The sequence below is a fragment of the Haliaeetus leucocephalus genome, unplaced genomic scaffold, assembly GCF_000737465.1.
Source record: "Haliaeetus leucocephalus isolate CR32 unplaced genomic scaffold, Haliaeetus_leucocephalus-4.0 Scaffold373, whole genome shotgun sequence".
Classification (NCBI taxonomy): domain Eukaryota; kingdom Metazoa; phylum Chordata; class Aves; order Accipitriformes; family Accipitridae; genus Haliaeetus; species Haliaeetus leucocephalus.
The window spans coordinates 6,326,350-6,343,482 of record NW_010972809.1 but is presented as its reverse complement, the minus strand read 5'-3'; the positions used below and the strand labels follow the sequence as shown (position 1 = coordinate 6,343,482).

The following is a 17,133-nucleotide window of genomic DNA, read 5'->3' as shown; positions in this document are numbered from 1 at the left end:
CCCCCCCCCTTCTTTTCTTGTATTCACACAGAAAGAAGCTGCCTACTGACACTAACAGATTCAGGGCATCCACTGTAAGTACAGGCAGGCCTATGCTATATATGATATAAACTAAAAATGTCTGAGTTACGAGGAAAACACTAGGCCCACTATATATCATATTTGTGAGTGCTAGACAAAATTTTAGAGAGTTATGTATGTCTATTATTTAGGTACATATGAATTATCAGAGATTAAAGGATCCACTTCAACACTCAAGACAACATTTTGAGATTTTGTCAAATCCGTGTAAACAGAATGCTTCTATGTTTCACAACTAATTATGATGGTTAATAAAACTCCTGTAAATTGTATGTCAGCCAATCCTTCAACATATCGCTCCTCTTTTCTTGACATTTGCTACTTTCCCCTTGAAAGTCACTTTTGTTTCAACAAATGAATTTTCTACATTCTTGAATACATTTTTAAAACTAGAAACAAGCCACATTTCTATTTTACCACAATGCTTAGGTTCAGCATAGTCATCAGATACTAGTCTTGATGAAAAGCCTCTAATACAAAAAGGAAAAGAGTGAAATAGAATATAACAACATAGATATTCAATGTTTTGAAACTGGCAGTTAGTGTTTCTGCTTTAGCTAGCTAGCTTTTACTGTAGTTAATGTTTTACTTTATAAACAAGTTATTTTTCCCCTCATACTTTCATACTGCTTGGCTTCTGGTAAGCCCGATTCCTTTCATTCTCTTATCACCCAAATAAAAAAAAAATCTAGCTATTGAGAAGGAGAGATCATACACACATCCAATATTCATGTCGAAATGAGATGTACTTCTGTGGATTTCTTGCATACATTATTAACAGTCTGGCCTCCTTATATTATAGATGCTGAAGTCACAATAAATCTAGGCAGTTGTTCTTACATTTGCTCCATTTTCCAGCAAGAGAGGATTCATTCTTTTTCTTTTTTTTCTCCTTTTTAATATATCAGCAATGACTCTTTTCTATGTGCAGTACTTCTGCGTAGGAATAAATACTATCATACAGCTTTAATACACATCTGGCATTTCTGTCACCTTGAGGCAATGGGAACCCATTTACGTATTCTTCAACACTCTCAAAGCGTTGTTCTTCAAGATCACAAATTGTGGGTTAAATACACTAGTTTTGCCATGCAGCATTTTATATACATTATAACATTATGCCAAGGGATGCAGTATCAGCTACTAACAAAATACACCAGTGTATATAAATAGTTCCACTAGTACACTACTTCATATCCAAAAAAGTTTTGAAACAGCCGGTGCATCACACACACTTTTTGACAGGACTATGCAGCACCTACCCAAACCACACTTCAGCTAGACTAACCCATGCTCCTCACAACATGAACAGTTTGCAAGGAACATGAAACTCATGGTGCTACTTTCTATTTTCATTTTCCACTGTGCCATTCCTACCCAAGGACATAAAATGATTTACCTGCGAAAACAACTTAAGACATTTCTGGAACATGAGATAGTGAAGTTTAGTTTATCAAAAATCTGTGGTCTAACTCTTTTCTTCTCCACCTGGTCAATCAGTCTTTAGTTTGTTCTGGCACAAGAGAAGTGACATTGTGAAATAAAGGGATATTAGCAGCCAGGCTATGCACATTGCCTAATCTATGCCTAAAGACAAATTTAAACAGTTGTGTACTGAGAAGCAATTGCTGTAAGTGCTTATTCTTTAAATACATAAATGCAAGCAGCATTGGAAATAAAGTAACTCCATATAATTGCAATTTACACCTTTAACAAAGTAAAAAGTTGCAGATATGAATAATCACTTCAGAAAACAGAAAAAAAAATTAAGATATGCTAGACCAAGCAAGTAAGAATGACAAGAAATACCAAGTAAAAGACACCAAGGACTCGAATACTGTTTTCACTCTCCCACCCTGGTAATGATTTGGAAAACCCCACTGTAGAAGCTCAGTGCACTGCAGCTCTGCTTCCTAGAAAACAAATTCAAACTCAACTGTTCTCGGCAGCACCTCCAGATCATTAACACTTATGGCTGCTGAGTGGATATGTTTGTGTGTGCGAAACAGTCGTAATCTTGAAACCAGTATTCCTATTCCTACCAGATGAATAGCCGTGTGAACAGCAAAAATAACAAAGTGTGATTCTTAATGGATGTGTGCCTTAGGATACAGATCTTTCAACCAAAGCATGTGTTGCAGCGTAAACTTTCTTCTTATTAGAAGTTAAAGGATCCACACAGGAGAGACCTACGAATGCTACTGCTGGGGGACAAGCTTCAGTGGGCACTTCAATCTCGTTAGGCATCATAGAACAATATGGGAGAGAAATCCTGACCAAAGACAGGTTCCTCCTATGCCCACATCCAACTGCAAGACCCAAGCTGCAACAGACACCATCCCTGGAGCTAAGGTACTACAAGGCTCCCCTCATCCAAGCCTTCTCCAGTGTCTCATAACATAACATAACATCTGCTACTGTGCTACAGCCTTTTGCGTAGCAGAACATCACTAACAGTCTCTTGAGGACACAAGCTCACACGCAGGACATCGACACCTAGCCCTCCAGCCACAAAAAGATTCAGTTTCTCAGCACAGAAAGATGACTCTCACACTGTAGCTGTGCAAGTACCCTTCAGGTTTGCCCTAAATTGTGCTTTCTTGCCACAATGCTCTCCACTCCTGCCACATCCTCTTCATATCCAGCGCTGTTAGCTTCACTGGTTTATTCAATTGACCATAACACACAGGAGGAAAAACTAATGAAATCAAGACACTATGCAAAAAATATTGTGTCCTAACTGTAGTTGTAGTGGCAGCACAGCTAGAAAGCATGGAGGTCCGTATAGGCAGATGAATAATCTCTCTTGTTAAATATGCCATTGGCAGTCATGAAAAATCTTTAAAATATAAAGTTTTTCTAGACATATAGATATCTTGGCATGGATTTGTATTGGTTAAATCAAAAGTCACTCTCATAAAGCAAACAGTTTCCAAAAGTCAGCATAATTATGTATATTAGTGATCTGTAGAGACAATACTGAGTATATTTTATACAATCAATTCATGATTTCCAAATTTATACATTGGCAAAAAGTTTGTTTTCCAGAAAACAATACATGTAGAATTTGACAGTGTGCCTGGCAAATTAATTTCCAATTTTGTAACAGTGAGGAAAATAACAACTTCATTTTAAGATTACAGAACTTCAGGTTATTTTCCATCAATTCGTTATTTAGGAAGCATTCCAATGTCATATTACATTTCTCACTCCTCAAAGCCTGACTACTTAAAACCGAAGAAATAACTCAATCAACTTAAGTATTAATACAAATTGGTGTTGCTCTCTTAAGCGTCAGGATCTCTAGTTATGAAGCATTAATTCATTGCACATTTAAACTCATGCTGAGTAGAAAAGAGCATGTGAACATCATTTAAGAGGAACAATCTTTGAAATACATACCTTCTCTTGCTAAATATGAACTGAAGATTGAAACAAAAAGTTTAGGCTCTAGGTATCTCCTACAGCTTGCTGAATCAAGTATGACAACAGTAAGAAGAATGATCAATCTCTAGAGATCTGTACCACCTCAGTGATGCTGGCATACACAAAACTAATAATTCTTTTATAAGTTAAAAACAAGTTATCATGACTACAATAACTGTTAGTAATTCATGCTCCAGCTTTTGCATGTTCTCAGAAATTTTGTATTCAGGAAATGTTTAACAGCATTCTGAGCAACCTCAAACATGTTACCTTGCCTCAGTGGTTTAGGTTTAAAAAAAATCCCAACAAACAAACCCTCACTCCTAAGAGAATAAATATATTCTAAGGAATTAACAGTCCTCCAAAATTGTAATCTGTACGTACAAGGTAAAAAAAGCTGGCCATATGCAAAGTAGTCCATGTTTTGCAATATTAGAGATGTATGATAAAATATCTTTTTACTTAAAAAAAAATCTAATTCACATATCCCAACTCAGAAGACAGTCTTGGTATTACAGAGCTACAGAATATTCTGGGATCAATCTCTACAGTTTCCCTAATTTGATGTATTCCCCAGGCAAGCAAAAAGAGAGGAATGAAAACCTTTTGCTTATGGCATTTACCGTGATGGTGGAGACCTACTTCCAGTTTCTTATACATTGAACAATTAAGTTCTAGATAACTAATGCCAATAACTACCTTTAATATTAGAAGTTTATTATTCTTACGTGCTTTTTTTAGTCAGCTGTTTCAAAGGAGTACAGAACAGAAATACACCCTTTATCTGCTTGGTTATTGTGTTGATTGAAAAGAGTAACACTGTCATTTCTATGTATACATACATATATTTATAAATCTGAATTCATCAAGTCAATGACTCCTGTCAAATATCTTAATTTCCAAGTCAAACAATAATCCAAAGACCTTCAGTAGCTGGGCCCCTGTAGGTGACATATGACATGGTAAGAGACTAAAGAACTTGAAATTGCCTTTGCATACTGATGGTCAGTTACGAAGCACTTTGGTCTTATCACAGAACACAAAAGTATAACATGCATTCTGAATAAATACATATTCATATTTCAGGAAGGTAGAAGAATTTTTTTTTTTCCCTCAAGTCCAGAAAGCACTTGCAGTGGTAATAAAAAACTTCTGACCTGTTAAAATATTTTTTACTGTCATGAAGAAAGAAATAATGCCTGCATGCTTGAAACTACAGGTACAGTTGCATGAGAAAATAATCCCTTTTTCTCCTTTAAAAAAAATAAAATAAAAAAAAATTGGAAGAATAGTAATTCAGTGTTAATTTTCATTGTTTTTTAAACTTGTAACTTTGCAAGACCAACCCAACTATGTAAAAGATAAACTGCAATAAATTCTGGCCCATACACAGTCAGCAAAACACTTAAAATAAAGATTTACAGAACTCCCAAATTGCTGAAAAGTTCTAATTACAAATTTTGGATTGCTGGTAATGATTAAAAAAACCAGAAACAGACACCTTGTTTTTTAGGTTTCATTCTTTTGTTTCCAGGCCTGCCAACTGGAAAAACCGTTAACTTGTAAACTAACAAAACTATCACAAAGAATAGCACATACAAACATGAAAACCAGTGTACTTTCATAGAACAACTTTTCAGAGTACAGCCTAATTTTAATTCCTACCTTTTGTCATTTCAAATGACTGCTAAAACAAAAAAACAAATTTGTAAAACTATAGTATAAACCCACAAGTAAAAAAACCAACCAAACAGAAAGAACACAAGCCCCTTCAGTCAGACTTGATTATAAATTAGAAAACAGCACCTAATAAACCCAACACAGCCACCTCAGAAAACATGTAAGTTTCCACTTTCTCCTCATCCAGTAAAGAAGTGTCTACAAAGTTGTTCTGGTATTTTGTTATATAAATAAACCAGTGCACTATAACAAGACAGAAGCCAATATTATGATACCACATTCAGGCTTCAGAACAACACATTTTGTTCTTTGGTAAAACCTCACGACCTTTGTAACATGGGAAAATTGCCGTATGAACTAAAGCATGCAGACGGACCTGAGCCAAGAGGAAGCCTTAGGTAATCATGATATTGTATGGTATCGGTACAATATTTAGCCAGGAACCACAAAAAAGAGTCTCAATAATCAGCTATAAATTGTAATGTTTTAAGCATTACACAATGCAACATTTCCTGCCATGCTGTAGATTTCTATTTGATCCAAAAGATCGCCTAACTGTCAGCAACAGTACATTATTCTTTATGCTTTTATTATCTGTGTTACTGACTGGCACTTACTATCACCTACTGCACAGAAAAAAATTTTTTTTACCCCACCTGAAAAGATCTACAAGGTAGTACAAATGGTATTTCTACATGGCTGTTAATTTGGCAAAATTTGGGTAATTTTTTTTCATTTGTTCATTTAATCTGAAAATCATCTCCTCATTCCCAAACACTCAGAACTCCAATTCTATCCTCCTATAAGGTTTCCAGCTCCTGTCCACACCGATACAGCTTTTTCCTGGTTTTGATTGCTGGTTATATATTCTTTCAGCAATACCTCTTCTGCAAACAGTATTTCACATGTTCTGCTAGAAGTTCCTTCAGTCACCCACCAGAACATAAGCCACAGCAAGCTGTTAAACTTCACTTTTTGCATGTAACCTGAATACTTGGCCTCCATTTCTGTCTTTCAGTATAACTTCATAAATATGAGGGTTTGGGAAACTCAGTCTAAGCTTAGAATCTGTTCTATGTTTATAACAATGCCTACTACTTTTATGAGTAATTTTTTTAATAAGAAATTTAGACAACACCGAATTTGGAAGACTTTCAGCTTTCATGTTCATATAAAAAGTTGAAAATAGTTTTGAGTTAAAGTTTCATAATTTGGTTTCGATATAAACCAAAGCTTGTCTAAATTACAAACATAGTTGCTGCCTTATTAATTCCTGTTCTTGGAATTCCCTTTGGTGTGTTAGCAAATTTACATATTTTGGCAGTGATGTCTTTTATATTCCTTTTATATCAACACCTAAGCTCAGACATTAGTTATTTGGAAAAAATCTAATCTGATTATGAAACCATTTTTTCACTCCGTAGCGCATACTGCTTGAACCTGAAAGATAGCAAAGCCTTCTTGTACTCAGTACTGACTCACATGAGTTGGTTGTATTTATTTCTATCCTTGTTTTACTGTCATTGGTTATGCAAAAAATTAACATTTGTAAAAACATCAAATTTATCAGTAAACTTTGTTTTTAGTATTACTTGGGCTGTTTTTCTTGAAATTAAAAAACACAAACAAAAAATAAAAACACATAAAAAAGCCCAAACCAAAAACCCCACCATTTGAGGCAGACACAGGCTTTGAGAAATGTTACCATACTAGTTTATGCTAAAGCAATTAAGAGATAATGAGAAGTGCTAGGTACCTTCCAGCATAAGCCTGTACCCTTCTACATAAAAATATTTAAAATAAAAAGAAAAAAATAAGAATGTAGTACACAAAACCAGGTTTACAAAATTTCTTGAAAACTTCTCTAGTTTCTCCCATAAGCTTAAAGTAATCCACAGCTTGAACTACTAACTAAATATTACTGATCTAGATGGGAAGACTACTCAACGAGACAGGAGGATTTCATGAATGCTTCTTTCAATGACACTCTTGTAATCACAAATTACTTTATACCCTAAGTCAGAATGTGGTAGGGACATCATCATTTCCCTTTTGTTCCTTAGCTGATACCAGCAGCTGAAAGGAACTGCAAAAAAGGATAATTAGTAAAGCAAATAATCTTAAAATTCATTCGATTCAGCAGAAATTGATAATTTCACTGAGGACTGCTAACACTAATCACTTGACACCAGACCCTACCAAAACTCCGTTATTTTTTCAGAGCACGTAATTTCAGAAAGAAAAAGTAAGGAAAAAGTATTTCTCCTCAAGTGGCTGCACTACAATGACAACTTTTATCTATAATGTAAAAAAAGTTACCTGCCTGTTACTATGCACATTTGGGAAGTTTCAGCCAAAAAATTTTACTATACAAGCTTAAAGAAATGCTACAAATCCTGAATAGCTATTAGTATTCTGCCACTGCATTAAAAAAAAAAAAAGAAATGGAAACATACAGCTAATGTTTTTAAAAAGAATAGTTACCATTCTTATTGAGTGTTCATTTTATAAGTTATAAATTTTTTTATTAAAGTTTTACTTCAAACACACAGTAGCAGAACTGCAAAAATCTCCTACTTAACCTCTCTACTAGTATCTACACTAGTGTTAGACACAAGCAAACTTTGTCAGGGTTCAGCAGTGTGCTGTTTGCACAGTACCAGTATTCAACTGCAACTGTACTGCCCATCTTCATTGATTACAAAAAGGAAAGAAAAACATGACTATCAGCTTACATAAATCAATGCACAGCCTGTTTTGCATGATGGCCACAGAAACATCTTCAGTTTTTCTGAACTAAATGATTATAACTAACATTTAGCAAGTAAAAAGATAACACAGGAACACAATCATGAAGGAGTAATGGGAAAACATAAAACTAATTTCTTGTATAATTTTCCAAATTTTAGATTGAGAGCACATGTATTTCAAATGAGCAAAGTGTAGCCAGCTGAAAAGATTCCAATGATTCGCATGTTCCTATAATATAGCCCTTCATTAAATAACCCATCCACAAGTGAAAAACACACTTCCTTTTCAACAAGCAATATATATAATATGGTCAATGTTCTCAGCTAACTAGGAAAGATTTACATTTCCATTCTGGTAGGTTAGTAGGTGATTTTTGTTCCACAGAAAATAATTTTTTTTTATATTTAAGCTTTCCCTGTGTGCTACAAATATTATAGTCTAGCTAGGAGGGAAAATAAAGCAAAGGAAATAAAAAAAGTTTCCATACATCAGGAGATTGTAGGAAGAACTAGTGAACCATTAACTTTGCAGTCGAGAACATATATGCCACTGCAGTATGTTTTATAAGTGCAGAAATCACCCCAAAATACGTTTTACTGCAAGTATATGAAGTATAGAGAAATATGCTTTTAAGGTCTGCTATACTGAAGACAGATAAACTTGCTGTAGAAGCACAAGACTCTTACTTAGAACACATTATAAAAATCTATCCATCCATCCTTTACCTTCCTCTCTTCACGCTCCCTCTCTTGGAGTCTATGGATCATATTGTTGGCAGCTTGCACTGAAATAACAAATTGCAGTAGATCAGTCTGCTGTTCTAAATCAAAGAAATTTGCCTGAAAGGGATTTAAAAGACATGAGGCCGTTGCAAGTCAAAGATTATATTCGACTGTGTCACTTAACTCTGCACAAAGAAAATTTGTCAGTACTTGCAGAAAATACTTTACATTGATAACTGTGTGTAGGCATATCACCGAGATCAACCCTTGTGTGCTCTAGAAGCCTAAAAGAGAAAGACAGCTAGGTCCTCTTGTGCCCATACTCCTTAGCGCTGCTGACGAGCTAGAGTGCACTACTCAGCACCTCAGAAGACATCAAAAAAACTCTCATGTCAGTAAGTAGAAATGGGTGATCAAGCTCTATGTTTTGGTTGGGGTTTTTTTTTTGTCTTATTTTTTCCCCATCAAATGTAAAAAGTGATTTAGTATAAACAATTTACACGGAGAACATCTTTATGCTGGAGCCAGCCTCTTCTCTCGTGAGACTAAGCCTAGGAAAACTTCTCAGTGGAAATAGGAACTGTATTCCTATGCATTTTTTTCCCCTAACTTATTTAACACTTAATTAATGCAGAATTAAATAAACCAATTTCCCCAGAGCAGTCATTTCTCCCACTAACACACCCTAGCATCAAGAAATACCATACTTATTTATCATCATCTTAAAGCTGGTGACTTCTCACAGCAGGAGGCAGGCTCCTGACCCCCTGAGAACTTCCAGTTACAGAACAGGTTCACTGCCCTCGTAGCTGATGAGGAGCTGGTAGCACCATGCATTGGAGCATCTGGTGGCTGAGCCTGAGCCACTCAGGACAACAGAAGACAGTGGCAAGTGGTAGTTGTAGCAGAATCCCTATGGCAGGGGACAGAGGCTCCCCACCTGTCCATATGTTTTGTCATCTAGGGAGGTTTGCTGCTTGCCAGGAGCTCACGCTTAGCATGTTGTAGAGAGGCTACTGAGGCTCAGACTATAACCCCTGCTGCTTTTCCATGTAGACACCAGCTGTACTGCAGAGGTGACCTAAGAAATACCAGGAATGACTACAGGGATCTGGGGACAGCGGTCAAAGGCATAGCAGTCTGGGTAATGTCCTCCTCATCCTTCCTGGTGAGGGGGACTCCATGGGGTTTTGGGGTTAACAGCTGGTTGCACAGTTGGCGTTGGCAGCAAGGTTTCGGTTTCTACACCCATAAGACCCATTCTGAGCACCCACAGCTGCTTGGAAGAGATGGGATCCATGTGACTAAACAGGGCAAGAGTACGTTTGCCAACAGGCTGGCCAACCTGGTAGGGCCAGCTTTAAACCAGAAATGACAGGTGAGGGAGTGACTCCTCAAAATAAAAAAGTAAAGAAGTTGGGGATAGGGTAGGCAAACCAAGGGTCTGGGATGATGGTAACAGAAGGGACATAGCACCCTTTTCAAGGATCACCTCCTTCAAGCTCAAGAAAGGTCCATCCCAACAAGCAGGAAATCAAGCAAAGGCAGCAGGAGGCCTGCATGGATAGGCAACGAGCTCCTAACTGACTTCAGACTCAGAAAAGAAGTGTATAGGAGGTGGAAGCAGGGGCAGGTAACCCAGGAGGAGTACTGAGTTGCTGTCTGATCGTGCGGAGACAGGGTTAGGAAAGTCAAAGCTGATCTGGACTTGAATCTGGAGAGGGGTGCAAAGGGCAACAAGAAAGGATTCTACGAGTATGTAAACAGCAAAAGGAAAACTAGGGAAAATGCAGGCCCTCTGCTGAATGGGGCAGGGGAGCTGGTGACGAAGACCATGGAAAAGGCCAAGGTACTCAATGCCTTCTTTGCCTTAGTCTTTACAATAAAGACCAGCCTTCAGGAATCCCAGGCCCCTGAGACCAGAGGGAAAGTCTGGAGCAAAGTCGACTTACCCTCGGTGGAGGAGGACCAGGTTAGGGAGCACTTAAACAAACTGGAAATACGTTAAGTCCACAGGGCCTGACAAGTTGTGTCCACAAGCACCGAGGGAGCTGGCTGATGTCGCTGCGAGGCCACTCTCTCTCTTTGAAAGATCACTGCAACTGGGAGAGGTTCCTGAAGACTGAACTCCTATCTTCAAGGGCAAGAAGGAAGATCCGTAGAACTACTGACCATTCAGCCCAACCTCAATCTCAGGAAAGGTGATGGAAAAAAATCCTCCTGGAAGCATTTCCAAACACATGAAGAACAACAAGGTGATTGGGAGTAGTCAGCACGGATTTAGGAATGGGAAATCACCCTTAACCAACCTGATAGCCTTCTAATGCAGTGACTAGCTTGGCGGATGGGGGGAAAGCAGGCAATGTTGTTTATCTCAGCTTCAGTAAGGCTTTTTACACTGTCTCCCACAACATCCTCATAGACAAGCCAACAAAGTGCAGGTTAGGTTAAGTGGACAGTGAGGTGGACTGAAAACTAGCTGAACAGCTAAGTCTGAAGTCTGTGATCAGCAGCACAAAGTCAAGTTGGAGGCAAGCCTCTAGTGACTTAGCCCAGGGGTCAGCACTGCAGCCGATACTGTTTAACATCTTCATCAGTGACCCAGATGCTGGAGCAGAGTGCACCCTCAGCAAGTTTGCAGAGGATACAAAACCAGGAGGAGTGGCTGAAAGACTATATGGTTGCACTGCCATTCAGAGGGACCTTGAGCAACTGGAGAATTGAGCTGAGAGGAATCTTCTGAAGACCAACAACACAGCCTTGCAGCAAAAAAAGACAGCCAACAGCACCCTGGGCTGCATTAGGAAGAGCACTGTCAACAGGTCAAGGGAGGTGATCCCTCCTCTCTGCTCAGCAGTGGTGAAACCGCACCTGTGGTATTTTGTTCACTTCTAGGCTCCCCAGAAAACGAAAGAGATGGACTTACTAGAGAAAGTCCAGCGCATGGCCACAAAGATGATTACGGGTCTGGAGCATCTTTTTGTAAGAGGGGAGGCTGAGAGAGCTAGGACTGCTCAGCCTGCAGGAAAGAAGGCCCAGGGGGAAATCTCATCAATGCAAATAAATATCTGATTGAAGGGAATGAAGATGAGGGAGCCAGACTCTTCTCTATAGTGCATGACAAGAGCCAGTGGGCACAAACTGAAACACATGAGATTCCATCTGAACACAAGAAAACACTTTTTTCTTGTGGGGGTGGTCAAACACCGGCACAGGTTGCCCAGAGAGGTTGTGGAGTCTCTGTCTGTAGAGGAATTAAAAACCCAGCTGGACACAGCCCTGGACAACTGGCTCTAGCTGCCCCCCCTTGAGCAGGCAGGCTGGACAAAATGACCTCCAGAGGTCCCTTCCCACCTCAACCATTCTGTGATTCTATTGCTAATGATGTATTGCACAGCTGGTCATTAGAAAGTCAGGGAGCAATATCAAAGGTTCACTTCATTTAGAAGGTATTAGAACATATGCCTTATTTGCATGACTAAATTTTAAGTTTCAAATCTTTTCCTGCAATTGTTTTGTGCATATAGCATCATCTACTATTTGTTATTCTGCATATGCCAGATGCCATGTAAATAAGGGATATGAAATTAAATGCTTATATAACATGCACTACATAAAATATAACAAAACCCACACTGGCATGTTTCAACTGTGTAAATTTGGCAGCTAAAGCTATATAGCCACACTCCCCTAAAAAAATCTTTTCGAGATGCTATCCTGCTGAATGAGTAAGAAAGAAAAAAGATACTGAAAAATTAATACAACAAATTTTAAACTTTCTTTCAAAATCTGAGCAATAAAAAGATATATTAGATGGTTATAAGAATGCAACTAGGATTAGCATACAACAATTACTACTACTACCCTCTTTGTGACTAAATAATAGCACATTTCATAGCTATATAGCAGCAAGTTTTGTTTTAAATTATGGGGGCAGTATTATGCTCTCTTGCAGGAAAACTAAGAAACTTGAAGGTCACACCACAGCATGCTTGCAACAAACAAGAAAACTGAAATTTTCTCCATGGCTTTAGCCAACATGGAGCACTATCCTATTTTTAAGTGAGTAGCAAAAGATTGAGCTGAAATAGCTTTTAATTAAATCAACAGAAAGCTTTAATGTAACCTTAGCAAGAGCTGCATAGGCGGGACCAATAAATATAAAAAAAAAAATGCCCCCGTGGTTTCCCTTTTAAAATCTGACAGAAATGAGAACAAAGCACATAAATGGTAGAAAATTTATCCAAGGATGGATTTTTCCTCAAATCATATTTTGAATCCAAACTATTTAAATCATTCCTCAAAATGATTCAACAAGGGAAATAAGAAGCTACGTGCTTACATCTCTTGAATGCTTCATTCAAATTGTCATGCATTGCCTGCTCACACTTAGGAAGAACATGTTCATTCGTTTCAAAGATTGTGTTCTTTAGATTTTCAAGTACTCGTAGTTCTCGGAGGCCACGTTTTTCCTGCCAGAAGAATTGAAAGAAAATGTGTGGCTAACAAGGAATTCCACTTTCCAAAATAAGATGGTTTCCCAGTTGATAAACTAACAGCTTTATCTCAAAGACTATACCATTGTCTATTAAAGTGTTACTCATTTAGCACAACTGATAAAACCAGTTTTGTGGAAAAAAGAGAGTAATGCTCCATTCTCCACACTAAAATACAGGAATACTTTGAATGACACTTCTGGCCCTTGTGAGAAAAGTTAGTATTTACTAATGAAAACATTGTGTGGAAAAATGTGTTGTTTTGTATAGATAATTTACAGTATATCAAAAACAACAGAGAGAAACAGAGATTCAAAGCATTGCATTTTTATAACTCAGCTGTTACAGAGAAATAACATAGCAGTGATTCTGCTTGCTTGATGTCTGACCTTCCAGATTTAACATGGTACGAAGTTAAAACTATGCAAGTAAAAGTGTTTTTACTGAAGTAAAGCAATGAAGTCAGGACTAAAAAATAACATAACACAGCTAACTAAAGAGGAAGTCATTCTGGCTCACTGCTGGTCATGATTAATTATAAGAAGAACAAGCTCTTGCTTTATTGTTTACATAAAAAAAAAAAAAAAATTTTTTCTGAAGCCACAGCACTACTTCCACTCTGAATTTCACCTGCACTTTGCTTCAGACAATGAAAAAGATTCTGAAATTTGCTCCAGGCTGCCACCTGCTTCCTTCCTACTTTTCGCCCTCTTCAGAGTTATGAGTAGAGTTGCACATAAGCATTGCTATACTGAAAGTTACAAATCATAAAGCAATTCTAGATAATAAAAAAATACTGCATCGCATGAAGTGGGCAATTGGATCACCATACCCATTTTAAATCTTCAGAAACAGAGGTTCTGTTTACAGACAAGTAAAGCCATTTAATTAAACAGGCTCCAGACTTCCTAAACACAGATCTACACTCCTTACACACTAGATGCTAATCACTGAAAGAAAAAGTGTATGTCCTATGACAACCAAAAAATATCTGATATCTCAAAGTTAGAAACAAGTGTAATTTTTTGGAAGAAATTCTAAGTTGCAAAAATGTAAATAATCCTCTGCTTTGCTATATTCCCCCTAAAAGTATAAAATAGAAATTAAGTTTCAAGAAAAGATCTAGGAATATACAAAATTTGTCTAAGAAACAGAACAAGACTTTGGGTGCAATGAGAGAAATACATGAATTCTGAAGGTATGAGTTCTAATTCTGTAACTGAGTTTAAAATTTTCCTTCCTATGAAAAGCCATGTAATACTATTTACTGTATCCTATAACATATTTAGGGAAGGCAAAGAAAAGAAATCATTCCTCATGACTCTCAAGCCATTACAATACACATCTGATGAGAGTTTAGTTCACATACATATTTTGCTAAACCAGTATAGAGACAAATTAGACCTGCTTGAATTATTAGCTACAATCTGGGGGGTGGGGGAGAAGACATTTTAATGTCATCTTGTTATAAATCAGCTCTGCATACTGGCAGTTTGAGGTATAACTGTATTTTCAGGACTAATTTTAGGATTTTAAGTTCCACATTCTGTAAGAATGAAAAACTACTCAGAAATAGCCTTTTGCTGCCACAAGACTCTATTTGTCTAAACTTTTGCTGCCATCTTGTGGAAACCATCTTATACTTTCCAAGCACAGTTGTATATAAACATCTTTACACCTTCAGTACTTTAGCCTTATTTGCAGCCAATCAGATAACATTCATTCCATTTTTAATGATTTTCTTGCTTTGCATAAAGTGTTGCTCTTCTCTTCCAGTAATATTACTTTCTTTCATGGAACAAAAGTTAAAGCAAAATTAAATTACCACTGTGCTAGCTGAATCCAGCTGAAGCACAAAGCAATTTCTTAATCAGATGTAAACCTATACTGGTCAACAATATTTTTCTTGAACCAATAAGACTTGTCTAAGATGGTAGGACTACATCTTTCCCCTACATTAATATTCCTGCCAGTCTTTTGCAGGAAAAATACTTATGGCCCTTTCAAAACTTTTTTAAATAAAAAGACTTAAATTACTGCCTTGTTTACTAAAGATGCAGACATATGCTATAGGTGCATTGAGTTATTTTGGATGAGAAACACACATCAAGTCTTTCTGAAGAAAATAACACACATATTATAATCTCTAAAAAGACGCTAAAACCGTTTAAAGTCTCAAGCTCTGAAGATTACAGCACCCAGTAAGATACAAATACTTACTTCAAATTCTTTAACAAAGTAACGTATTTCTCCCTGAATTACTGGTCTGTGATCCAGTAGTCTTGAATAGATTTCCCCAACATCTAGAAGATTAACAAAAGTTGGATGTTTAGTTTTTCTCTCACACGCCATATTAGGCTACACAACCCAAGGTAACACACCATACTTCAATGCCAGAAGGACTACTGCTCACCAAACACATGTAAAATCAAAAGAGCACCAGAATAACATTTGTTGGCTATCTTGTCTATGCAGCAAACCATCAACTTAAATAAATTGTGATGAATCAGTATTCCAGGTACCACAGACACTTTTCTGTGAAGGTGAACGTCCTCCTCTGCCTCTCGGTACCCTGTTTCAATCCTCCTCCTCCTCAGTGCAGCTTCTGTATCTGACTGTTAACAGTGGTAAAAGAATAGAACTAAACGCTGCAGCTCAACAGAGATTCACAGCTTAAGACGTGGGAGTTTTATGCAGCAAGAGACAAGAGGAAAGCTCACTACAAAGGAAAACTGTCAGCGTTTACTTGTATTCCAGGGCCAAAGACTTGAAACCTAGTCTTGAATAAGAGTATTTAGTACATAAATAGGTATGAAGAACAGGCTTAGCTATCATACAGGAAAAAAAACCCCATTAAATTTAAAAGTGCTCTGATAGCATAGCAAATAAAGACTATTTCGAGAAATACACGGTGTAGTTCCAGCAAGCCCTCTGAAGTGATACTAACGGGCACTGCCATCTAAAGGAAGAGTCCTGCTTTTCCTTCTGCCCCAGCTGTTGGAGCTACCTTCTGGCCCTCCCTCCCCACTGCATCCCCGTGGGTTTGCAGAACACCCTGAATCCGCGCCCCCCCCTCCCCCCCTGGGTTTTCAGATACACCCCTGAATCCCCCCCCCCCCCCCTTTAAAAAAAAAAAACCGCAGAAGGATTATGTCGAATTTGGGGAATGACACGGCTGCAGTAAATCCAGCACAGGCTAAAACGCTTCCAAGCTCAAACGCTCCTCTGGACGGATCAACTAGGACACCGCGGGCGCTGGGGGCAACGAGGCAAAAAGCAGGAGAAGCTTCGCGCCAGCGGCAAGGGCTGGGGCCCAGGCTCAGCTTCCCCAAACCAGGCCACGCAGCTGCGCCGAGTTTCAAGCTCCAAGGGCCGAGGAGCCAGCTGAAGCCTCCCGGGGCCGCCTGGCTCCGAACCTCAGAGCGCTTCGCGGGGCCGCAGAGGGGCTGAAGGGATGGCTCGCGCGCTCCTCCCCTCACGGCCCCGACCCCGCACACGGCGGGCTCGGCCAACCGCAGGCACCCCGTACCGAAGGCGGGTCGGCCCCGCTCCTTACCCTTAATGATGGGCTGAATCGGGGAGCCGGCGCCCAGCACCTCCCGCTTCCTATCGCCGGGCGGCGGGGCCGACCCGCTCCGGTTGGGGGACGCGGGGCCAGCCCCGCTCATGGCGCCCGGCGGCCCTTCCCTTCCCCGCCCGCTCAACTTCCGGCCTCGCCCCGCTGCCCCCCCCGTGAGGTCATCGCCGCGCGCCGGCCGTTGCTGAGGGAAGGGCGGGGCGGGCCCTCCCCGGCCCCGCGGCCGCGCTGAGGAGAACGTTCCTCACACGGCGGGGAGGGGGAAGGGAAGGGGACGGGGGTCCTGGGGTCGGCACCGGGGACGCCTTGAGGGCAGAACGCGGGGCCCGGGTAGGGTCCCCTGTGCGGCCCAGCCCGGCAGCGGCTGCCCCCCCCCCCCCCCCGGCGGAACGGGGGAGGC

The 17,133-nt window shown here is 39.3% G+C and overlaps 1 protein-coding gene across 1 annotated transcript in view; it reads right to left on the bottom strand.

Annotated features, from left to right (window-relative positions):
• The window catches only part of BLOC1S5 (biogenesis of lysosomal organelles complex-1, subunit 5, muted), a 19,480-nt gene extending 2,649 nt beyond the window's left edge, over window positions 1-16,831 (bottom strand). Inside the window, exons 1-4 of the mRNA XM_010573234.1 lie at window positions 16,713-16,831; window positions 15,377-15,459; window positions 13,003-13,132; window positions 8,664-8,722 (exon numbers count right to left, since the gene is read on the bottom strand). Of these exons, the coding sequence (XP_010571536.1) occupies window positions 8,664-8,722; window positions 13,003-13,132; window positions 15,377-15,459; window positions 16,713-16,824 (384 nt within the window). The 5' untranslated portion in view covers window positions 16,825-16,831. The remainder of the gene's footprint in view (window positions 1-8,663; window positions 8,723-13,002; window positions 13,133-15,376; window positions 15,460-16,712) is intronic.
• Window positions 16,832-17,133: the final 302 nt, after the last annotated feature.